The sequence below is a fragment of the Aotus nancymaae genome, unplaced genomic scaffold (assembly GCF_030222135.1).
Source record: "Aotus nancymaae isolate 86718 unplaced genomic scaffold, 86718_ANA_hifiasm-v0.15.2.pri h1tg000022l_1, whole genome shotgun sequence".
Classification (NCBI taxonomy): domain Eukaryota; kingdom Metazoa; phylum Chordata; class Mammalia; order Primates; family Aotidae; genus Aotus; species Aotus nancymaae.
This window is the reverse complement of record NW_026988435.1, coordinates 44,160,447-44,186,067: the sequence shown is the minus strand read 5'-3', so window position 1 is coordinate 44,186,067 and position 25,621 is coordinate 44,160,447. Positions and strand designations below refer to the sequence as shown.

Genomic DNA, 25,621 nt, shown 5'->3' with positions numbered 1-25,621 from the left:
GTCTGGCTACTGAGCACTCAGGTACAGTCTGTCCTGTGACTACGTGCGCACAGGGGCAGACGGTGTGAGTGCATGTCTACGGGCTGGACCAAGAGCTCGGTTAACCAGGGAACTGGGCGAGCCGGCGCCGTGCCTGCGTCAGCCGTGCAAGCCGCTCCTTCAGGAACTTGCGCTTGTCGCTGGTGTCGCTCCGCTCCTTCAGAAGCCAGCTGTAGGTGTCCTTGTCCTGTAGGAGCTGCAGCATGGCCTTCTGAAGCTGCTGGCCGTATGTCTGGAGCACAAAGAACTGGATGATCAAAGGGATGTGGCTGGAGATGCGCTTGCTGGCCTCCTGGAAGGCAAGAACAGTTCACCAGAGGGTGGAGGGGACGGCGTGAGGAGGGGACAGCGTGAGGAGGGGCCTCGGACCTCACATGTGCACATCAGGGGATTCAGATTCTCAATGAGGGAGACCCTCACAGGGCAAGGGTTTCAAACTCATCAATGTCCTCCATGCTGGGGCAGAGAGGAACTAGGCACCGTGCAGAGAATGTCCCGGCTATGAGTCATATTCCCTAGTGTTTCCTGACCATTAAATGGGTACCTCTGATGGAAGGGGGCAAAACATGCTCTAAAGGTAAGCGGGCAGACAGTGTAAAAACTGCATTTCCAGAGCAGCCTGGCCAACGTGGCAAAACCCCATCTCTACTAAAAATACAAAAATTAGCTGGGCGTGGTGGTGGACTCCTGTAATCCCAGGTACTTCGGAGGCTGAGGCAGGGAATTGCTTGAACCCAGGAGGCGGATGTTGCAGTGAGCTGAGATCGCGCCACTGTACTTCAGTCTGAGAAGTACAGGGCAATAGAGTGAGACTCAGTCTCAAAAAAAATAAAAAAAAATAAAAAGCATAATCTCAGCCTCACCTGCAATCAGCACCTGCATTTCAACAAGATCCCCAGGAGACCCTGCGCTGGGTGGAGTCTGAGAAGCACTGCTTTCAAGCATCCCAGGAGTGGAGCAATGGAGACATCTGATAAACCAAGAGCTTCCAATTTGCTTCACCTCCTCAGGTTTCCACACGTCCCCAGGGCTCTCCCTGAGCTGTGCCTGTGTTCACTGCCTCCTTCCCCAGGATGAATTAGATCGTACTTCACGTTATCTGAAACGTGCAGCATCAAAGTATGTGTCTGAGATGGCTTCCGTTTAGTCAGCTACCGTTGCATTCCAATGCTGCACTAAGGAACTTGGAAACCAAAAATAAAAACCTATGCCTCCCAACCAACTCAACAGACCCCCTCCTGGTCAAGTGGACCTCAGAGAAACCTGAAAATCTGAATTCCTGGCCAAAATAGGAAGAGAAGCCAGGCCCTTCAGGCCCTTTTGGAGTTTAGGTTGAAACTGAGATCATAAGACTGGCAAAAAAAGACTCCATGGCAGTAAGATACCACATTATAAAGTCATGCAAGGCAGGCGTTAAGTCACACATGCCCTACCAACCAGAAAATCTCCTTAGGTGGGATTTCATGAACTCAGAATAAAGTGGCTTATTTTCCAACCCGGCTCTGATATAGTGTTATTGTGAACCCCAAGTTTCTCTTCAAAGAATCACTGTGTCAATATGTTCAGCTCTGTTATTCTTTAATTCTCTATTTTAAAGTTTAACTTCCTTGTAATTCCGGTAAACAACCTTCTCCACCGGTTCTAATCAGTAGTTCACATCTGTTCCCCTGGTCCCCGGCTCCATCCTGACTCATCCTGGTCACCTGCTCCGGTCACCTGCTTTGACCTAGGTCACCCCTGGCTACCTGCTCTGACCCGCCCATAACAGTCCTTCCCGCCAAAACACCCACCCTACCACTCCAGCTCGGGCCCCTGCTCTCTTTAAAATAGCCAGTCCGGATTAGTCTAGCTTGTGCGGTCTAACCCTAGCCAATAGGGGAACGACACAGCAGTAGGGGCGACCCCTGTCAGGCATAAGTGCCCCTCCCGCCTTGTCCAAGCGTGCGGCCACCACTGCTCCCTCCATGAGCCGCACCTTCTATAGAATAAACTGCCTTGCTGAGAGGACTTATCTTCAAGTGCTATTTTTGTGGCATCAAAATTTTATTTATAACAATAGTATCACAAGACAAATAGCAGGCCCTAAAGGAAATAAAAATATTTTACCTAAAAATATGTTTTTTGGACATATTTTTAAATGGCTGTTACAGGACCAACAGATTGAAATGGCCCCGCCATGCGTTGTTGGGGGAAATTTGCACCCGTAGAGAATCTCCACTAATGCACTCAGACGTCCCCCCTTCTAGACCTTCCCTGAATCTAGGTGAGATGCAGTGAGCGCCTGCTACCTCTAAGGCCTGAGAAGAAAGATTTCCCATCCATTCTCTCTGAAGGCTGGTACCTGGAGTCTTCATCTATGTGACTTTGGCCTCTAAAACTGCCCTTAACTCAGGTATTTCTTTCTACTGATGTCAAGTCTGTAGACGAAGCTGAACTCTTTCCACCAATGGCCAGCCAGAAAAGTCTCTGAACCCACCTAGGACTGGGAAGCTCCCCTCCTTCAAGGTGTCCTGCCTCTTTAGGGAGGACAAGCACACCTCCCCTGTATTGATTTATGATTTTACCTACAATTCCTGCCTCCCTAAAATGTATACAACCAAACTGCACCCTGCCAGCCTCAGGCACACTTCTTCAGGACCTCTTGAGACTGTTCCTGGAGCCAGAGTCCCTTGTATCTGGTTCAGAATAAACTTCTTTAAAATATTTTAGCAGAGTTTGGTTTTTCCATTAGCAATCCATTAATATCATCCACACTCATCTGTAATATGCATTAGAATCTCTGAGGAGACTCCATTTTGCAAAGAGAGCGGAGGTTCAGACCCAGGTGTCAGTGGCCCGAAGCCACCACCTGTCTGTCTGTCTGAGGTTGAACTACTTCTATGGAGGTGATAGGGTTTGGCTGTGTCCCCACCCAAATCTCATCTTGAATTGCACTCCCATAATTCCCACATGTTGTGAGAGGAACCCCATGGGAGGTAACTGAATCACGGGGGCAGATTCTCCCATACCATTCTTGTGGTAGTGAATAAGTCTCATAAGATCTGGTGGTCTGATAAGGGGAAACACATTTTGCTTGGCTCTCATTCTCTCTCTTGCCACTGCCGCCATGTAAAAAGTGCCTTTTGCCTCTGCCATGATGGTGAGGCCTCCCCAGCCACGTGGAACTGTGAGTCCATTAAACCTCTTTCTTTTGTAAATTGCCCAGTCTCAGGTATGTCTTTATCAGCAGTGTGAAAATGGACTAATATAGGAGGCTAACAAGAAGGGAACGACAGAGCTGACCAATGCCATCTACAGAGACAGCAAGACTGAAGAGAGAGGCATTCAGAAGAAAAGGCACGGAATGGAAGCTGCCATCCTGAGCCCCGAGAAGACGTACCTGGTGATAGGCCATCAGGTGCTGAAAGATCTCCTCCATGGAAGACTCTGCTGAGAAGTGCTCAACAATCATGGTAAAGCAGGATTTCTTAGACTTCTTTTCTTCTTCCAGCTCATTCTCTCTGACCTTCTGCAATGCACTCCTGTACACCTGGTCCTGGCAGTAGACAATCTGCTCCATCTGGAAGTGGAGGCGGATCTGCTTCTCACCTTCTCTCTCTTGTTCTGCTCTAATGTCTTCGATTTTGGACTACGGTAAAAGAAAGACACAACTCAGTTTCCCCCAAGACACAAATTCCCAAGTCACAGGAAAGTAGGTAAGAAGTCTGTAAATATCAGGTGACCCAGTAATAGCCCTCTGGGCCGTGCCCTGGTGTATCTAAGGTGGGTTTCTAGTCCTGGCTGAGGGTCAGAACTTCTGGGGAAGCTTGAGTTACAGATGGGCCAGACCCCCATCCTGGGGCCTGGGGACCTGCATGAGCTCTGCTTTCAGGCCCCATAACTCAGCTTCTTCTTTTCTCTTTTAGGGGCTTTTATATCTGATGGCAAGGATTGTCACAACCATCAGAAAATCCACAGGGATGAGCAGGAGGGCCAGGTTTAAGTCAGACAAATTTTGTTTTATGTTCCTGGGGTTTAGAGAAACTAGGTGACAAAACCCGGGAGGAGAAACTTCACCCCTGGACCCTCCAGGCCTTGACGAGGGCCGCGGTGCACAGTGGCAGGTGCATCCTGAACATCTTCCTCCACATCCATCTCGACCTTCTGAGGAAGGCCTTATTAGTCTCATCTTATGAATGAGAAGCCAGAGGCACAGGCTGGAAGCAGCACATCCCAAAGCCTCCAGCTGGTGAATGACAGGGCCAGGCTCCCCATCTGGGCTGGGGTCCCTGTTTCTAAGAGTGGCTAAGTCTGGTCTCTTGGCCCAACCTGTCCTCCAGGCTTATTTCCTGTATGCTCTTTCTTCACTCTGGATAGAAAAATTCGATTTTTTTTTGAGACAAAGTCTGGGTCTGTCACCTAGGATAGAGTGCAGTGGTGCAATCTCGGCTCACTGCAACCTCTGCTTCCTGGGCTCAATCAATTCTCAAGTGTCAGCCTTCCAAGCAGCTGGGACTACATGCATGCGCCACCACACCCAGCTAATTTTTGTATTTTTAGTAGAGACGGGGTTTTGCCATGTTGGCCAGGCTGGTCTCGAACTCCTGGCTTTAAGTGATCCACCGGCCTTAGACTCCCAAAGTGCTGGGATTACAGGCTCACCGTGCCCACCTAGGCCAGAAAGATTCTATTTTTACATGCAACTTCCTCAGTGAGTTTCTGGATTTGGAGCCACTGCCCTCAGATGTGATAATCTTCTCCACGAACTGTGGATCTCTTATTCCATGAGTTTAAGCGCTCTCTCCTTTATCGCTTTTAACCAGATCACTGGTAACATCGGAAGATGCAGTAGAGGGCGCTGTTATTTGCTGCTCTAAATGTATACAATGAAGTTGAAATCATTCTAATCCAAGAAATATGTTTTCTAGTGTCAAGCTTATTATTATTATTATTATTTAAATAACACATGGTTGGTTTTACCTTCGCAGTTCTGTGGAGGTTAAAAAATTCGTCAAAATTTTTTATCGAAACATCTGTGAAAGCGAGCCGGACCATATCTAATCAAAGAGAGAAAAATAGTTCAGTATTAGTGGGATCATTTGTACTCTTCCTAAGATGCAAAACCTATGAGGAAAAATGGTATGAAATAAATTTTCCCCTCTCTCCCTTCCCTTCCTTCGTCTCTTTACCATGAAAAAGGAAGGCATGCTCTTTTTGCTTAATAACTTGATGGAAGAATCTTAAAAGCAAATTATCCCTGGCATACATTTATTTGACATTTAAACTTTTTATTCTAAATAGTTGCAAAGAATGTAATTTCTGTTAAATTATAAATATTAATATTTTATAATACGACTCAGTATGTCAAATCACTCTTAAATATATCAATGGAATTTGAATGTCTACATTATCCATATGAAAAAAATCCAAGAACAAGCTCTTATTTAGATTAAAAAATATTTAATAAAAATAGACCGGTAAATGTCAGTAAAGTGTATTCCAGAGTTCTCGGTTGACCTAAGGAATGGGTCATAAGAACCTTGATTTATAGACAGTCCATCAGAAGTATGGGAGGTCTGGGACTTGTGATTGGCACCTGTAGTTGGGGACAGTCTTATGGGACTGAGCCCTTAAGCTACGGGGTCCGCACTGACTCAGGGTAGTTAGTGTGGGAACTGAATTGTTGTACACCAAGTTGGCACCTGGAGAACCAGAGATTTGCTTGTTGGCGTGGGATGCGCCTCACCCCAGGAGGAAAGTGCTCAAGTTTGGTGCTGGCTGCTTTGGTTCCAACCTTTCCCTTCCTTAGAAATCAATGCCCAGAAGCGAACCGAGCACTCACCCGTCACGGTGTGTAGCATATCCACGGCCGGCTCTTCCAGCGCCTTGATTTGCTGTTTTACGATGGTCTCAAATGTCTTGTAATTCACAAATCCTGGCAGCTCTCTACCACGATACTGATTTTCAAATTTCTGGATTTTTCTACTCATAATTTCATGGCCTACAGCAGGAAGAAAAATGACTTCAAATTATTTTACAAAAATAGTTTTTCTAAACACAATACCATTCTAGATTTTCTGAAAATATAAATGGCAAGAAGAAATGATATGAAATCAAATCTAACTGGGAAACTGAAAATATTCAGGAATTGCGCATGCGCACGCACGCACACACACACACACACACACACGCACACACACCAGACCTCAAGATAATTTTCCTTAGTCATCAAGGAGAGTGTAGAGCCAGGTACAATGCCACACATCTATACATGCAGAAACTTCAAATAAGATCCATTCTTATATTCACAAAGTTGTGCAACCATCCACAGATGTAACTTCCAAACCCCACACTCGTCAGCAGCCACGTCCCACTTTTCTGTCCCCAGCCACTGGCAGCCACTATTCTGCTTTCTACCCGTCTGGATTTGCCCATTCCAGCCATTTTCCATCAGTGGAATCACGCAGTATGTGGCCGTCAGTTTCCACTGTTTGTAAATTACCCAGTCTCGGGCATTTGGTTGTAGCAGCCCAAAGAAGGGACTAAGATACTCACTTTCTTTAAAATTGTTTTCAATGACTACACTCCATTTGCGGAACTCATTTCGAAGTTTGGTAAACAGCCGGCTGTCTTCCTCCCTTACAGTTTCCTCCCCTTGAAGGAAAGCAGTGATGTCCTGATTAAAGGCATTGATTTTCTGTCAAGAAGAAAAACGTGAGTATAAGTGGAGAGACTGCCAACACGAGTGTCGAGATCGTTTGGGGGCCGTGCCTATGTGGAGGGTGGGGAGTCATTCTTTGCTTCCTTATGGGCCACTGTAGATGAGGGGGAAGAAAAGGTTTTGGCACCAGAAAGTCCAATCCCACCCGTAGGTGCCTTAGGGATCTGGACCATGCTGCTGACTCCACCCCACACCCCACTCCCTGCCCTGCCTCCCTCAGCCCTGGCCTCCCCGAGTGTCTTTGGATCGGCCTTGGGGGAGTAAAGAAGGAAGTGCGGAAGGCCCAGGGCCCCTTTTTTGACCCCGACATCTGCTTCTCCGGCTTGATGCTGCTGGCAACACTCACGTCTATCAGGAAGAACATTTTTTCATTTTCATCTTCCGGTATGTCCACACCATACTTCTGTAGCTCCTCTGTTATTTTCTGGTGACTCTCCTTGATTTGATTTTCTAACAGGGGCAGAGATTTCTGAGGAAAATGGAGAGAAAATAATGGGAATGTGTAAAGATCAACAGGGAAGGAAAGGGAGGTCCTGGGCCTCCCTCTGCAGAGGAGCTGCGTGGGCCATTTGACTTCCCGGCTTCCTCTAAAAGGAAGCTTTTCCAGAGCCGGGTGTGGGGAGGGGGCACATGCTAGGGGCACTGTTTTCTGCCCAGGTCTCCCCCCTTCCCCACTCCTGTGACCGCAGCCTCATGAGCAGCACTGAGGCACCCACTGTGTGTGGGTCCCAGGCCCCGGAAGGGTGACCCCAGGGTAGTTCCTCCTGTGGTTGTATTAGGTTAACTCTCCGTAGGGACGCTGGAGAGATTCACTTGTTTAGTAAGTTCTGAAAAAGCGGCTTTTGGAGCAATTTGAGAATCAACAATTTTTACGTTGTTTGCAATCAATAAAAAGTGATCAGAGACATGTTTCTAACAATACTGTTGACGCCACATGCTGGCTCGCCCTTCCGCGGCAAACATCTAAAAATGCCGGCTGACATGTGAAAGCCACACGTTTAAATGTATCGGTGGGCTGACAAGTTAGTGAGGGGCACTCAGAGGCCAACCCCAGTAACGGTGGCCACGCAGGGGCTCAAGAAGAAGGCAGCAATGGAGCCTGGCTCAGCCGCAAGGTAAGAAAACGCGAACGTGAACCTATGAGGCTGACTTAGTGCAGAGGCAAAAAATCAGTCCCCATGGGCTTGCTGGAGATGGGGAATCTAATAAAGATGCATCCTCTTTCTGCATAAAGTGGGACCCCATAGAGCTCTGCGCTCATCATGGTCATCTGGAAACAACCCCGTTCTGCACCTGCATTCCTGGGGACTGCATGGAAGACCTTGCCCTCTGGTGCTGAGTTGAAAATTTGAAAAAGGCCAGCCTACCCAACTGTACTGCAGCCTGGGCAACAGAGAGAGACTCTGTCTCAAAAAAAAAAAAAAAATTGAAAAAGGAAGAGACTTCATTCAGGCAGATTTTAAAAAGAACCACTACAGAGAGATTTTACAAAGCTTTTAGAAGTTAAAAGATATGCTCATTACAATGACTAAGACGCTATGAATAGTGGTTGGCAATGAGAAAGGAAGAGTTAGTAGCATGTGCATAAGATTTTAATTTTTTATTTTGGCCAAGTAGATATAGTCTATCAGCAGCCCCTAGACTGTGGTCCCCTGAAAAGCAATATCCGTGTCACCTGGGGGCTCTCTGGAAATGCAGAATTTTAGGCCCCACTCCAGACCCACAGAATCTGATCTGCATCTTAAGATCCTCAGAAGATCTGTGTGTACAGTAATGTTTAAGAAGCCGCAAGGTTCAGCTCTGTGTTCGTAGTATTCTTTTGAGAGAACCCACAGCTCTGCCTGTGCTTACACAGATGTGTGTGATGAGCTCGCTGGTAAGCTTTTCTGCCAGGCAGGGAACCGTGGCCTTTCCTTCCTCCAGCAGATCCCTAGAAGAGAACACAAGATCGATTTCCACCTTGATGTAGCCAGAACACGCACGTCTGCCTTCTGCTGTTGGGGAAAGTCAAGGCAAATTTCAGTTGCTTACCACTGGATGGAACATCTTGTAATTGGTACCCAACAAATACTCAGAATTGGATTGAACAGGATTATGGCTGAACTTAGCAACCTAGGATATTTCATCAATTATATAGAATGAGCCCTTCCAGCTGATATAATAAATGTGTCTCATAATATCTGACTATAGAATGGGTCATCACAGAAATATACAAACATGTATAGATACGTTTTATAACACATACCCCCTTCCATGTGTAATACGTGTGAGTAATCATAATGGACACAGGCACAGTCTTCATACGAATACACTGAAGCATATTTATATACATGCGTGGAGTATCACTGAACAGAGGAGACACGACCTTGCCTGAGATAAGAACTTAAACCATGGGCTGCCTGGAGGATGGAAGCCAAACGTCTTGTCACTCGATCCAAATTTGTGCTCACAGCAAGTTATTACAAGGTTGCCCACACTTCACAGGACATTTTAGGATATAGGCAGCAGAGAAGCATGAGTTTCTGTGCCTTTTTGTGACAGTATACTCATACCTAAGCTTCAGTTTCTATGTCCATTTTTAAAAGTTGTGTGGTAAAATACATCCAGCATAAAACTGACCATTTTAACCATTTTTAAGTGTACACTTCAGCGGCCTTAACTACATTCGCACTATTCTGAAACCATCACCACCATCCATCTTTAGAGCTTTTCATATTCCCAAACTGAAACAATGGCCCGGTAAACACTACCTCCCCATTCTCTCTCCCCCAGGCCCTGGCACCCACCATTCTTTCTGTCTCTATGAATCTGACTACTCCAAGGACCTCAGATAAGTGGAATCAGACAGCATCCGTCCTCTTACGACTGGGTTCTTTCACTGAGTATGATGTTCCCAAGCTTCATCCGCGTCGTAGCCTGTGCTGGAATGTCCTTCCTTTCTAAGGCTGAATGGTATTCCATCTTATGTTGCCTTGCTCTCTGCATCCATCTGTCCATGGACACCGAGTCACCTCACCTTCTGGCTATTGTGAACGTGCAGAAGGGCATGGAAATTTCTGTTTGATGTTCCTAGAATTCTGAGTAATGCCTCTCTGTAGGCTTCTGGGAGAATTGAGTACAAGAATGTTTACAATTCTACATAATCTCATTATTTTAAATCTTACCAATTTATCAGTCTTTTCCTTTTAAAAAATTTCACTTTGGGCAGGAGGGATAGAAAGATCTTATAAACTATTCACCAACCTTTTCTTCTGGGATGCTTAGTGCTTTTTTTTCACATTTAACTTTAAATTTCAACTATTTTGGTATAATGGGGTAAAATTTAACTTTAAACTTCAACTATTTTGGTATAATGAGGTAAGTAAGAGCAGTATTTGAATTTTTTCCCAAATATTAAATAAGTATCCCTCCAGGGGTGGTGGCTGACGACTGTAATCCCAATACTTTGGGAGGCTAAGGTGGGCGGATCACCTGAGGTCGGGAGTTCAAGACCAGCCTTACCAACATGGAGAAACCCCATCTCTACTAAAAATACAAAAATTAGCTAGGCATGGTGGTGCATGCCTGTAATCCCAGCTACTCGGGAGGCTGAGGCAGGAGAATCAGTTAAACCCCAGGAGGTGGAGGTTGCGGTGAGCGAAGATCATGTCATTGCACTCCAGCCTGGGCAACAAGAGCAAAACTCTCAAAATAATAATAATAATAATAATAATAATCCCAACACTATTAATTGATAATCAAGCTGATACAGTTCATCATTTTGTTTGAAATGCCATGTTTATCATGTATCAAACATACATATCGGAGTCTATTTCTGCGCTTTCTACTTTTTTTCTATTCTTTTCTATTTATGTTTTTATAAAATATAGTTCCAGCACCATGCTATTTAAATTATTGTACATTGTTCGCTCCCTATTTTGATTGGTTTTTAGGGTTTGTTTTTTTTTTCCAATATTTTGTAATCCCCTTTCTGTTCTTCCAGCTGAATTCCATAGACCTTGCTGGGGAACAAGCATAGTCGCACGCACACTCCATGCATCTGTGGGGTGGCCGCCACTTTCCCCAGGGAGGACTGACTTCCTGGGCTTGCACTGATCCGTGATGAAACCCAGGCGAGCGCACCTGAAATATGGGTGGTCCTCAAAGAAGACCTTCTCTCTCTCCAGGGCTTCGGACAGGCTCAGCTGGTCCTGGATCTCCTGCTGGCCCCGGCACTTGACGATCATGTAGCCCTTCTTCAGGTGGAACACCAGGTTCCGCACCACGTCCACAACCTTGTCTTCAGTTCCTTTGTCCACCAGATCAGGCTTCGTCAAGATTCCTGCAAGCCAGATGTTTTTGGTGAGACAACGTGCCCAGTCACAAGGCAGAGGTGAATGAACAACTGCTCACGCCCCAGCCTCCCAGCATTTCCTCCCCCTTTGCTTGAGGGTAGCCCATGGCCTCCGCAGATTCATGGGGCCAGTGGAGTCCCACTGCAGGAAAGAAATCCAGGGCAAGCCGCATGAAGGCAGGGGTGCCCCTCAGAACAGCATGTGGCTCTCCTCAAGCTCCTCTGCCCTGTGAAAACACACTTGACCCCTAAATCTTGAATCTGTAAAGTCAGATTTACTGATACTCAAATATCTTCCTTCCTCCCTTCCTTTCCTTCCTTCCCTTCTTTCCTTCCTTCCCTTCCTTTCCCTCCTTCCCTTCCTTTCCCTCCTTCCCTTCCTTTCCCTCCTTCCCTTCCTTTCCCTCCTTCCCTTCTTTCCTTCCTTCCCTTCTTTCCTTCCTTCCCTTCCCTTTTTCCTTCCCTCTCTTCTTTTCCTTCCCTCCCTTCTTTCTTTCCTTCCCTTCCTTCCTTCCCTTCCCTTCTTTCCTTCCTTCCCTTCTTTGCTTCCTTCCTTCCCTTCCCACCTCCTTCACCACATTCTGTTTGTCCCTTTAGTTATGGACATTTGTGTTGCTCCGACCTCAAATGCATTCTTTCTGAATACCATTTGCTTCCTGAGTTTGCTCTGCTTCTGAGCCCAATGTGCCTTTCTGAGCACATAGATAAGGGTTACAAGGCAACCTAGTCAACGAGAGTCAAAAGTAGCTCATTTCACTTGGCCTTGGTGGGCGCCAAACCTGCCCCTTAGCAGGTCTTAGTGGGGGCAGGTCCCCACCAAGCAATGCAGCAATGCCCGTGGAGACTTGAGGGACGCTTCCCCACTGGCAGGCCACCCACCACATGCAGGCTCCCCCACTCTCACCGATGGTCCTGTCCCCATCGGGGTCCACCTCCTGGGCCATGCTCAGCGCCTCTGTGGTGGCAATGTCCACGTTACTGGGGACCACCACCAGGCTGATCGTCTCCTGTCTCTGGATGTACTTCTTGATGAGCGCCTTGATCTGTAAGGAAATGGGAGGTGACTCGTGAGTATGGCAAAGGCAAGTGACAAGTGAGACAGGTTCTGACCTTGTGCTTGCTTTAGGCCCTAAGAGTCCCAGGGGTATTTCCCCCAAAAGAAGTAACTTTGGAGAAGTGAACCAATAAACCCTACCCTGGAGGTACCTCCCAAGCTGGAATTATGAGAAAATAAGTATCTGCAGCAGAAACAGAGCTCTAGGCTCAGGGAAAACTATGAGGTTTTGGTTAATTATCCCCTAAGACCTCAGGTCTGATGGTCACAATGAAAAACAATGGCCAAAAAAACCTGCTTGACCCCTAAACCATTAATCTGTAAAGTGAGATTCACTGATACTCAAATATCATTCCTCTTTCTTTCTTTTCTTTTTTTCAGGTTCTTCCTCTGCTGTCCAGGCTGGAGTGCAGTGGCACAATCATGGCTCCTCACAGCCTCCCTGGCTCAAGCAATCCTCCCAGTAGCTGAGACTACAGGTGCACACCACCATACATGGTTAATTTTTTAACCTTTCTTTTATAGAGAAGGGTGTCTCACTATGTTGTTCAGGCTTGTGTCAAACTCTTGGGCTCAAGCAATCCTCCTGCCTCAGCCTCCCAAAGTGCTGGGATTATAGGAATGAGCCACTGTGTGTGGCCCATTATACTTATTTTTAAATTTTTTTTTATTTTTTGAGACTGAGTCTATTGCCAGGCTGGAGTGCAGTGGCGTGATCCCGGCTCACTGCAACTTCCGTTTTCCGGTTTCAAGCAATTGTCCTGCCTCAGCCTCCCGAGTAGCTGGGACTACAGGCGCACACCACCACACCCAGCTAATTTTTAAAATATTTTTAGTAGAGATGGGGTTTCACCATGTTGGCCAAGATGGTCTTGATCTCTTGATCTTGTGATCCACCTGCCTCGGCCTCTCAAAGTGCTGGGATTACAGGCGTGAGCCACTGTGCCTGGCTATACTTATTTTTAATGTTCTCTCTTCCCACATAAAACCCCTTCCTAATACATAGAATTTTAGATACGCTGCAGAATGTAACTATAACCAAAAATGAGTCATTGCATAAAACACAAAACAAATACATAGAACACGTTTCCAGCTGTGCCTGTTCGCTTCACTTTCTCCAAGGAAGCTTCCATCCAACTCGTCAGAGGAGACGGTGACCAATGGGCTCTCTAAATTCCTCACTCATACCTCCAAATACCAACTCTCCACAACTCAGCCCTGGACTCACCGTCACTCTAATACAGTATTAGAGTCTGAAATCTGACCTTACGCCCGATGTCGGCAGGCTGATTGCCCACAGCCACTCTGGTTATTCCAGGAAGGTCTATGAGAGTCAGATCTGGGACATCTCGGGAGCTGATCTCCAAGGTGATTAGCTCATGACTGATTCCCATTCCTTCCCCGGCGATGGTGTTCTGGGCTAGAGAAGGGGGAGAATCAAGCACAAACAGAGCTTAGATTAAAGGATCTCATGGCAGTGAATACTCTGAAAGCCTCTTCTACTCTCTGCAAGTCATGGATAAAAGCATATTTGGAGCGGATTCAATTTTCTGTGATTGGGACTGAAGGGATCTCAAAGGATAACTCAGTATTTTCACTGCTGGTGGCCAGGACTGTGTGTAGAGACACCTTGTGAGAACATCACCTTGAGTGACACCCACTTAGACCAGTCTAAAGCTGGGCAGAGGCAAGGAGTTCTTCCTGGTAGCATTCCTACATCCTTCTCATCACTGTCAGCAGGAAATTAGCAACCAAGCAAAATAAAAACAAATACAAATATATGGAAATTTCTAAAATATAAACTGGAAAACTATATGGGAAAATGTGCGTATTTTAGCTCAGCACTGGCTGTTAACATCCCATCAAGAGATTGTATTTGGCTTCTTTCTCCCTAAAAATGAAAATTTTAGGATATGAATTTGTTTCATCAAATTGTTGGCTAACACCACTTTACTCTTTTCTACATCTAGAATGTAGGACTTAGGAAATAACAGTGGAACTATTTCTAAATAACAATTTAGAACTTAGAAAATAACAGTGGAACATGTGACATGTCTACCAATTGTTCCCCCGATATCCATGTACCTGACATGCGGTCACGAGATCGGGTTCTGGCCAATGAGACATGTGAAAATGTCATGTGCAACTGACAGAAAGTGTGTTTAAAAGCAGAGACATGCCCTTGCCATGGTCGGGCTGGCTTGAAAGTGGATTTGCTGACTAAGTCACAGCGGGGCCTTGGAAACAGAGGCCACACCCAGTGAAGAAATGGGATAAGCATAAGTCTTGGTTCCTGACACTGGAACCCCCAGTCAGCTCTGGTCTGCCCTGCTCCAGACTTGTATGAGAGGGACAGACAGCTTCTACATTGTTTAGACCACTGCATTAGCAACTTGCTTGCACAAATGGCATCCACATTCCCTTCCATCCCTGTACACATGCTACTTTAAGAGTAGCTTTGTCACTTCCACTGACAGAGAATCTGTCTCTTGAAATTGGGCTTGGCCATGTGACTTTCTCTAAGGGGATGTTACAAAATGCAATGCCAGGAGAGACTGAAAGGTGTTAGACTGAAAGGTGTCTTGTCCTCTCTTGCTGCTGGGACTCCCTCCACCCACCACATTAAGAAGTCCAGCTTAGCCTTCTGGAGGGTGAGAGATCACAGAAGAGCTGGTCATTCCAGCCAAGGGCCACCCTGGACCATCAGCCCCACCCCAGCCAGCCCAGAGAAGAACTGCCCAGCCAGTCCATTGAATCATGAGAAATGAAAATGGTGAAGCTATTAGTTTTAAGATGGGTTTGTTACACAGCAAGGGCTGACTAACACACATAGTTATTTTGAGTTTTCTGCTGCAGGCAGCCAATGTCACCCTAACTAATATAAAATCATAGTTTGTCAATAACATTATTTATCTTTCTATAAACAGTCAACAAATGTGATTAATGCTCCATCTTTACAAAAGCTAAACCCGTCCCTTCCTACTGCTGGGCGTCAGTTCATGTCACTTCAGTACCCTGCCAGTGTGAATGAAATTTAACCATGTGACATGCTAGAAGAAAATGTAAGTCAACAGGAAGATGTTAACAACCATGGTTCTCACAGTGGCTGCTCTGTCAGCTACTCTGCCCTGTCTACACTGCTGTGTTGTTTCCCCTTGCAGACACTTCAAATTGACCTTTGTGGTTTGCATTTATGGAGGCCTGCCATGAGTTAGCCTAAGCTGGGATTATGCAATCACAGGCACTCCCCTTTCTTAGGAAAAGGGTGTTGGTTCTGAGTGGGGTTTAGTGATGATGTAGTCCACAATGTGAAATGCATTGTACAAAGGAACAGGGAGAGGAGCTCCCTCACCCCCACATCTGGCTCCTCTTCTGCCAGATCTAAGTAGGGAAGTCCTTGAATAAGGGACAGATCATCCATATTTGGAGACAAGTTTTACATTTTAAAAATCACATGATTCTAGATACTTACATAATAAGCAATACATGGTTGGTTGGTTGGTTGGTTGGTTTGACAGGGTATCACTCTGTTGCCAGGCTAGAGTGCAGTGGCAAGATCAAGGCTCACTGCAGCCTCAACCTCCCAGGATCAAGCAACTCTCCCACCTCAGTCTCAGTACCGAATAGCTAGGCCCACAGGTGTATGCCACCATGCCTGGCTATTTTTTAATTGTTTTTTAAGAGATGGGATCTCACGATGTTGCCCTGGCTGGTCTCGAACTCCTCGGCTCAAGCAGTCCTCCCATATCAGTCACCCAAAGACCTGGGAGTACAGGCAAGAGCCACTATGCCCGGCCAGAAATAAATTATTGCTATCAGATGCTGATATCCCAGCGTGTTGGTCATAATGAGATAAAGGAAGAAGTACAAGGAACTGGGGCCTGATGTGCAGGAGAAAAGGTCCTAAGGGAACAGCACAGGCCCAGGGAGGTGGGAGTAGGAACAAGCAGACCCCATGCATGTCAGAAGGATGGACCAGGCACCCAAACGGGGTACTCACCTTTATTAACTTCCTTTTCTACCTCTGAAGCATTGGAAATCTCAATCTCGAAGTCCTGGTAACTGACCTTGCCTTTCCACTCTTCTTCATTCACGAGTTTCTTCAGTTTCAGCACCAGCGGGCATCTGGTCACAATCCCTAGGAGGCCACGCCCACATCAGTGCTCCACTGTGCTCTTAAGAGACCTACATAGGGTCTTAGGCCTGTGTTTCTCAAACTTTTATACAATCATCTGGGGAGACATTTAAAACTGGAAACTTTCTGGTCTTACCCTCTGATATGCGGGACCTCACGCTGTGTCCGGGTGTCCTCAAGAACATCCATTCTGAATATGTAACCCAGGTGAGTTTTTGCTCACTAATGCTTGAAAGCCACCACTTTCTGCTTAAAGCCTCATCCCAGTTGTCTGCCATTAGCTCAGGTGGCAAGCTACGTTGGGAAACCCCCCAAACTTACATTATCCCCCTAACATACACACTCTAACCCCTATTAGGAAGGCATCCGGCTGCCACCAAGCCACTTACCACTGTCCTCCTAATATAAACTCCTTCCAAATCCTACGTACCATGCCTGACCTGTAGATCATGCAAGACCCATCCCAGGCCTGAACTCTTTCTTTGAGCCCTCAAAGATATAGTTCTGAACTGGGGAACCCAAATGCATTTATTCAGATCCTCCACAAACTGTAGATTACATACAACTTATGTAAATAAAAAAAAGAAAGTATAATGAGATAGTGTTGTAAAATGGTGTCCTCTCCAAATTCTTACATCGAATCCCTAACACCTAATGGGACTGTATTTGAAGATAAGGGCTTTAAAGAGGTAATTAAGGTCAAATGAAGTCACTAGGTTGGGCCCCAATCCACTATGACTGATGCCCTTATGAAGAGGAGGAAGAGACAGCAGAGATGCTTGCGTGCAGAAGGAAGGTCGTGTGGGGGAGCAGTGAGAAGGAGGCCACCTGCAAGCCATGGAGAAAGGCCTCAGGAGAAACCAAACCCTGATGTTGGACTTCCAGTCTCCAGAACTGTGAGAAAATAAACTTTTGTTGTGTAAGCCACCCCGTCAGTGGTATTTTGTTATGGCAGCCTGAGCAGACTAATATAGAATGTAAGTTCTTACCACTGCCTCTGGGAAGGGCGACTCCCGACAGCGCCTCCAGCACAGAGCTCTTGCCTGAGCTCTGGTCCCCGATGACGGCGATGGCTGGCAGGGCCAGGTCCTGCTCCACACCCAGAGCCCGCAGGGAGTCGATGAGGTCGATGCAGGGGCGCACCTTCTCTTCATACTGGCTGCACAGGTTGTTCTCAGCCACCTGGAGGAAGCAAGAATGGAGGATTGTTCACATCCTGCAGATCATGCTCATGGTACGGTTACGCTATGTGTCCCCACCCAAATCGCATCTTGGATTGTAATCCCCATGTTCACGCCCTGCAGATCATGCTCATGGTACGGTTACGCTGTGTGTCCCCACCCAAATCGCATCTTGGATTGTAATCCCCATGTTCACGCCCTGCAGATCATGCTCATGGTACGGTTATGCTGTGTGTCCCCACCCAAATCTCATCTTGGATTGTAATCCCCATAATCCCTACATGTCAAAGGAGAGACCAGGTGGAGGTGATTGGATGGTGGGGGAGGTTGCCCCATGCTGCTCTCATGATAATGAGTTTTCATGAGATCTGATGATTTCATAAATGTTTGGCAAGTTCCTCCTTCAGTCATTCTCTCTCCTGCTGCCCTGTGTAGAGATGCCTTCTACCATGATCATAAATTTCCTGAGGCCTCCCAGCCATGCTGACTGTCAATCAAATAAACCTCTGTTCTTTATAAATTACCCAGTTTCAGGCAGTTCTTTATAGCAATATGAGGAAGGACCAATACACTCCATTAAAGACAACCAACTTCAATAAGTCTAAAAAACCAAACCATAAACCCAAAGATCCCAGAAAATCAACAAGCATCAAGCACAGCAAACATAAACCTCATCAAGCCATAAGAGGGTCAAATTGCTCAAAACCATAATAAAGACAAAATGTTAGGAGTATTCAGAGAGTGATATAGTATGAGCAGAGGAACACAGATGAGAAATCTGCTGTCAATCTTATTACAGACCTGCACTACAGGAAATGCTAAAGAAGTTCTTCTTGTAGAAGGAAAATGATACTGAATGGAAATCTGGATCTACACACAAGGAGTCTATACTAGAAGGGGGAACTACTACACTTTTTCCTATTACTTTACTATCTTTATTTAAAAGATAATTGGATATTTGAGCATAAATAATAACAATGTATTGTGACGTATGTAAAAGTAAGATGCATGACAGAAATAGTATGAAGGTTGGGAGCAGAGAGATGAAAGTACACCGTTGTAGGGTTCTTACACTATACGTGAAGTGACAGACTATCACTTGAAGGTTGACTTATTAAGTTAAAGACATATACTATAAACACTAAGTCATATTTAATAAGACAACAAAAGAGACAAGATAGAATCATAAAAAAATACTTGATTAATCCTAAAGAAGGCAGAAAAAGAGGAAAGGGGAAATAAAGAACAGATGGGACAAACAGAAAACAAATAACAAGATGATATTCTCGACCTAATTACATTAAATATAAATGATCTAAATATCATTAGATAGTCAAAATGACTTTGAAAAGAAGAACAAAGTCAGAGGACTAGCATTATCTAATTTCCATAATTACTATAAAGCTAAAGTAATCAAAACAGTGAAGTCTCGCATAAAAGCAGAGAAAGCAGAAGAGGTCGCGCTCGTTCTACTCTGCTACCAGCAGCTGGGTGCAATTTTCCAAATGTGGGCTGATTCGGATCCAGTAAGAAAATATAAGAAAATCATTTTATCTTTTACCTCTTTCTTTTTAATGCCCATTTTTGTGCATGCTTCATCGTAGACATACATTTTTACTAGAATAGTTTCTTTACATCAGGACAAGAAGCTATTCATACCTGGGCCAGATGATTCTTTGTTGTTGGGGCTGCCCTATGCATTGTAGGAAGTTTAGCCAAATACCTGGCCTCTATTCACTATTCACCCTGAGCTGTGACAACCAAGATGTCTCTAGACCTGGCCACAAGTTCCAGGGAGCAAAATGCTCTCTGACTGAGAAAGAACCGCAGCCTTGCAGCATGCACGAATACAATCGGTAGCCTTGGTCTTAGTTTGCCTTAAAATTGTTTTCATTTCTTTATACTATCCATTTACAAGAGTGTATAAATCATAAATGAAGCAAATATGCACGTACCAACCACTTGGGTTAAGAATGCAAACACTTCTAGTACCTGGGACACGGCACACACCTCCCTAGTCCCCTCCCTCCTGTGACCGCCTCACCTCCAGAGGCTCCCTCTGTCCTGAGGCTTGCAGTCATCACGTCCTCACTTTTCTTTATAGTTTAACCACCTGTATGTTTTTCCCACACAGTATATTGCTTATTGCTGCCTGTTTAGGAATTTTATATAAGTGGAATTATTCTGTATATATTTTGTGTGACTTGATTCTTTGGTTCAACATTGTTCATTTGATGCAGACATTTTGATGCCTGGAACTCTAGTTCGTTTATTTTTACTACTGTATAGAATTCTGCTGCATGAACGTACCACACGCCAGTATCCATTCTACCATGACGGGCACGTGGACAGAGTCTGGGTTTTGCTGTTAAACAGTGCTGCTATGCACGTGGCTCCCAGCGGGGATGTGCAAGAGTTTACAAATGGTTCTCAAACTCTAGCATGCAGCAGAATCACCTGGAGAGCCTAGTAAAGAACAGGTGGTGGGCCCTGCCCTAGAGTGTCCAATTCACCAAGCCTGAGAGTGGGAGGAGGGGCTGATCATTTGCATTTCTTTTTTTTTTTTTTTTTTTTGAGATGGAGTTTTGCTCTCGTTACCCAGGCTGGAGTGCAATGGCACGATCTTGGCTCACTGCAACCTCCGTCTCCTGGGTTCAAGCAATTCTCCTGCCTCAGCCTCCCGAGTAGCTGGGACTACATCATCACTAAACCCCACTCAGTTTATAGTTAAGCCACCATGCCCAGCTAATTTTTGTATTTTTAGTAGAGACGGGGTTTCACCATGTTGACCAGGATGGTCTCAATCTCTTGACCTCGTGATCCACCCGCCTTGGCCTCCCAAAGTGCTGGGATTATAGGTGTGAGCCACCGCGCCAGGCCGATCATTTGCATTTCAATCAACTTCCCAGGTGATGCTGATGGGCTGGTCTGGGGGCCATACTTTGAGAACCGCAGTCTATCCCCAGAAGTGGAACTGCCAGATCACAAGACACACTCTGTTCTCCTTGACTGGAAAAGGCCAAGCTGCTTCCAAAGCAGGCGAGTATGAGTAGGTGAAGTTCCTCCTGCCCCACACCCTGACATAATTACATCTCTTCCAGCCAGGCAAGAGATGCACAAGGGAGGGAAATGCAGAAAAATGTAAATAGTGGTATCCAGGTGGTGGGAAGCTGGGGGTCCTCTCTATTTTTCTACATGCTTCAGCTTTTTAAAATATTGTTTGAAAAAATGTTTAACATTGCCTAGGAAAACGGAGCCAGCCTGAAACAGACCAATGATCCCTGGTAATAAAAAATCGAGCACTCTCTGGCTGCCTGGACACTCCCTGCACTTACTCCTCACAACAGCCATATAAAGCGAAGACTATGACTCCCATTTTAGACATGGACAACCAGGCTTATAACGGGAGGAGTAACTACCCACGATCACACAGCTGAGAGGGTCAGGGTCGGGACTGAACTCAGACTGGACTGATTTCCAGGGGCCACTGTTGGTTCCCACCAAAAATATGTTTTGATTCTGGGCAAAAACTGCACCACGTGGCTTCCCTGCAGAGATAATATCCTAATGATACCCCAGGGTTTATAGTTTAAGACTGAATCTTGATGTGGGCAGGAGAAACAAACCTAGTGCTCCCTGAACCCAGGGCCTCGGCCAATTCCTACATGAACCCATCAACAGCTCAGCCGGTGTCCCCGACCCCAGCAGCACCTGCACCCATGGTCAGCTAAGACAGCGAGTCTACACTTGGTTGTGAGTTGGCAAGTAGAGGGTCAGGATCTGTGTCCTGGCCCAGGAGAGGCGAGAGAGCAGGCATCTCTGGGCAGCAGCAGCACCACTGTAGAAAAAGGCAGCCTTGAACGGGCACAGCTCACATCACATGGATAACGACTTTCAGAGAGCAACTTACCGAGTCCAGATTTTTCTTGGCCACATTAGCATCTCCATTGAGTAATAGATGGTGGGATTCAGCAGCTGGATCAGCTTTTCCGACTCCCACTTCGGAAAGAACCATCTTCCTTCTTTGTAAGTTAAGCTTAAGATGAAGCAGATGCATATTGAACAGATAAGAAGCTGGTGCATTCAGCCACAGAACCAAACTCACCACCAGAAGGGAAGCCCATGGGGGCAGGGACTCTGACTAGTTGTTCATAGTGATGTCCCCAGAGTGTAGAAGAGTGCCTGGGACAGTGTGTGCTCACTGACTCTTTACTCACGGAAAGAGAAGCAGAGGGACCCACAAAAGTCAAGGTCAGATGAAGACAAATGCTGCCTCCCTGCTCAAGGGGCTTCAAGAATATGCCTCTGCTCCCCAAAAGATTTTCTAAAACTAGGTATCTCCTGTCATCATTTTAGGTTAAACTTCAAAAAATCTTTTCAGTATAAATTTGAATAGTTGCAAAGGATACAATTTCTGGTGCAATTGTGATACAAACTTTATATTTAAAGGCCGGGCAAGGTGGCTCACGCCTGTAATGCCAGCACTTTGGAGGCCAAGGTAGGAGTTTGAGGTCATCTGAGGTCAGGAGTTTGAAGTTTAGCCTGGCCAACATAGTGAAACCCTGCCTCTACTAAAAATACAAAAATTAGCTGGGCATGGTGGTGCATGCCTGTAGTCACAGCTACTTGGGAGGCTGAGGCAGGATAATCATTCGAACCCAGGAGGTGGAGGTTGCAGTGAGACAAGATCGTACCATTGCATTCTAGCCTGAGCAACAGGGTGAGACTCTGTCTCAAAAAGAACAACAAACAGAAATAAAAACTTTACAATTAAAAATAAAATTGTTATAGAACTGTTTCCAATATAGCCAAGGGAATCCAAATATTATGGAACTTTGATACCCAAACCTTTAGTTTAAAAAATGTGTGAGCTCTAAATCTTTTATGCTCTTTCTTTTGATCATCAATTTCATATTTTCATTCTTTTCCTCCAACAAGTGTGGGAAATAAAATGTCATTCATTTTACTCTTGAAAGCATTTAACTGTCCTATACTCGTCTGCATTACAAATACACATGTATATATTTGAAACTCATTTTTAAAATGTTCTAAGACCACAAGTGCCTAAACATGAAATTTTACGGTGTCTAATGATCTTGGATAAAAGTAACTGAAAATCTTTATGACTCAAATGTTACAGAAAATAACATGCACCAACTTACCTCCAATATAGGTTCCTTCAAACAAAAGTAAATCAACAAGTTAGCTGGAATCGCAGAGCTGTTCTGCACCTTGAAATCACGCAAAAGTGTACAAGTAAGACCCAAATCCACCGAACACCCGAGAGAACCCACCCGCCCAGAGTACGTCCCATGGCTGAGAATGGTGCAAGTGCAGGAGGGGTGTGCTTTCAAGCTGATTCCGATTTCCCAGGATCCTTTCCCCAAGTTTTGACTATTTTAACTCTAAGAAAGATGAACAAAGTACAGAGCTTTGCTGCCGATCTGCTGCCTGGATCAATAATTTGTGAGGATGCTCTTCCTGCTTCTCCTCGCAGGATTCGGCACCCCCGAGAGCCACGTGATCTTTGTCAATACCGCGGGGGTTGAAGGGACAGGTTGTTAAAACAAAACCCCTCATCACCCCTGCCTGTCACCCAGCTCTGTGACATATCTAGCTGCACACATCCCAACCTGAGCCAACGCCATTTCTCCTGTCACACTGGAGTTCACAGAAGCGCCTAAGTCAGGAAGGTCGGGAAGCCCTGCATCGGGTTCATGCTGCCTTGGCTAAAGAACACATCCCCAGGCCAGGCGTGGTGGCTCACGCCTGTAATCCCAGCACTTTGGGAGGCCGAGGCGGGTGGATCACGAGGTCAAGAGATCGAGACCATCCTGGTCAACATGGTGAAACTCCGTCTCTACTAAAAATACAAAAAATTAGCTGGGCATGGTGGCGCATGCCTGTAATCCCAGCTACTCAGGAGGCTGAGGCAGGAGAATTGCCTGAACCCAGGAGGCGGAGGTTGCGGTGAGCCGAGATCGCGCCATTGCACTCCAGCCTGGGTAACAAGAGCGAAACTCCGTCACAAAAAAAAAAAAAAAAAAAAAAAGAACACATCCCCGGGCTGGGCACAGTGGCTCACGCCTGTAATCCCAACACTCTAGGAGGTCGAGGTGGGCAGATCACGAGGTCTGAAGATTGAGACCATCCTGGTTAACATGGTGAAACCTCGTCTCTACTAAAACTACAAAATATTAGCCAAGCATGGTGGCACATGCCTGTAGTCCCAGCTACTTGGGAGGCTAAGGCAGGAGAATCGCTTGAATCTGGGAGGCAGAGGCTGCAGTCAGCTGAGATCTGAGATCACGCCACTGCACTCCAGCCTGGGCAACAGAGCGAGACTCTGTCTCAAAAAAAAAAAAAGAGCACATCCCTGACACCAATACTTAAAACCACCTTTTTGGTCTCCCTTCCCCAGGTTTATACCCTTCCAGGGCAGGCATCCTTGTTTGATTTGGAAAGACAGAGAGGAATGTATTCCTTTTGTAAGGCAGGAGTTGGATAGTTATAAAAGGCAATTTATTTTAAAAGGTACTTACACGGAGCCTGACAATCTGGGATTTATTCCCCAACACTCCCATGCCTTTGGAAAGACCTCATGTGCCCAGGGCATCCCAGGCTCAATATCAAAGACCATCACTGCATCTGCCTCTCAGAAGTGCCAGTCTTCTGGGCTATGGCTGCCTCAGTTGGCCTTTCTGCACCCAGACAAGTGGCATCATTGAGACCAGGACTTGTACCTCAGCTCAGACCCCATAGAGGAGCAGGGACGGGAGGGATGATTCAGCGCCCTTCCTATCCCAGAACCCCTAATAAGGACCCCCACTGCCCACTTCTAGGAAATGCCTAAGATGCAGCAGCGTCCAACATCCCCAGCAGGACCCAGCCTAGTTTTCAAACTAACTCTTGCAGGACTGACACTCACATTCTCTTCTGAAAGCGTTTTTTTCCCCCAAATCCCACTAGTATTTAAATGTTTTAGGAATAAAAGAGAGAAGATCTTGCACTTTAGCGCAAATGCACTGCTACCTACCAAAGCCCCTGAGTTAGGTGAGCAGGTGGGCGGCAGGGGGCGAGGAAGGCAGCGGGAGGCGTGTACGCGGCGACGCTGGGGCGATTCCTGGCCAGCAACTCCGGTCCAAGGCTGAAAGATGACGCAGCTATTTTAGGAGCCATTAGGGATTGACGCGGGGGCGGGGGTAGCGGGGTGGTCAGCATCACTCGACCCTGCCTCCAATAAAAAACGTGATTTAAAATTTGACCAAATAACTGGGGTCATCCCAATTGCCCAGGTGGGCAGTCATCGCTGGGAGTGTTGGTGGGGTGGGGGCGCAGGTCTCAGCTGTGCCCGGGCTCCTTCTGTCACCCCTGGGACTGTTCCGCCTCCCTTCGTCCCCCGCACCCACTCCACGGTCCCGGCCAACTACGCTGGACCCCGAGGGTGCTTCTGCCCCACGCGCCCAGCCGGGGAGGTCCCAGGCATCGCATCCCCTGGGAGGGCGAAGAGCGAGCAGCGGGCAGGGGTCTTTCCGCGCACATCCCGCCTCGGCCCAGCTCGGAATCCGCTTTACTCAGCAGGACCGGCGAGGACTCCTTGAACCTGCCCTCCCCAGCGACCTCCGCGCTCTGACTTGCGTTTGCTTTCGCGCGATCGCAGGAAACAGAAGTCCACTGAAAGCGGTGGTCGGCGTCCGGGTGGCTCCCGGCCCGCGCAGCCCTGGGTGTGAAACTCTCCCCGCACCCGAGTCCCCGCAGACCTCCCTCGGAGACCCGCACCGCCTGTTCTCAACCTCTCAGGCAGTGTGGCCGCGGGCGCGGGGGGTGTTTCGGATGAGTCATCAATCAGGAGCCTGGGCAGCCCAGTGGGAATGAGAATCAGGCGCTCTCCAAGCCCTCCCGTGAGCGCGCCTTGTTGTTATAATCGTTGTTAGTTACTAGCAGCCGAGGAGCTGCCCCGCCGCGCCCGAGCGCTCGTATCCGCCGCGAACGCCGCCTTCCCAGTGCCCTTCTCGCGCGCTCCAGCGCGGTTACGGGGCGCGGACCCCACACGCGACACTCACCGGTCCCTGCGCAGCGCTGGAGTGCGGGCTCCCCTTTCGCTCCGCCGCTTTTACCCCGCGCCCGGCCCCGCCCCGCAACGCGAAGAAACGAAACTCACAGACCCCGAGCTGGGGGC

At 46.8% G+C, this 25,621-nt stretch overlaps 1 protein-coding gene across 1 annotated transcript; it reads right to left on the bottom strand.

Annotated features, from left to right (window-relative positions):
* MX1 (MX dynamin like GTPase 1) lies at positions 1 to 24,589 on the bottom strand. Its single transcript, XM_012445105.3, has 15 exons — positions 24,479 to 24,589; positions 22,605 to 22,673; positions 21,353 to 21,478; positions 17,251 to 17,443; positions 16,127 to 16,264; positions 13,392 to 13,546; positions 11,977 to 12,115; positions 10,862 to 11,060; positions 8,591 to 8,669; positions 7,086 to 7,208; positions 6,574 to 6,715; positions 5,861 to 6,019; positions 4,999 to 5,075; positions 3,419 to 3,667; positions 1 to 331 (listed from the first exon to the last, which is right to left on the bottom strand). Exons 3-15 carry the CDS (start codon positions 21,455 to 21,457, stop codon positions 101 to 103), a joined length of 1,989 nt encoding a protein of 662 aa, XP_012300528.1. The 5' UTR covers positions 21,458 to 21,478; positions 22,605 to 22,673; positions 24,479 to 24,589; the 3' UTR covers positions 1 to 100.
* Positions 24,590 to 25,621: the final 1,032 nt, after the last annotated feature.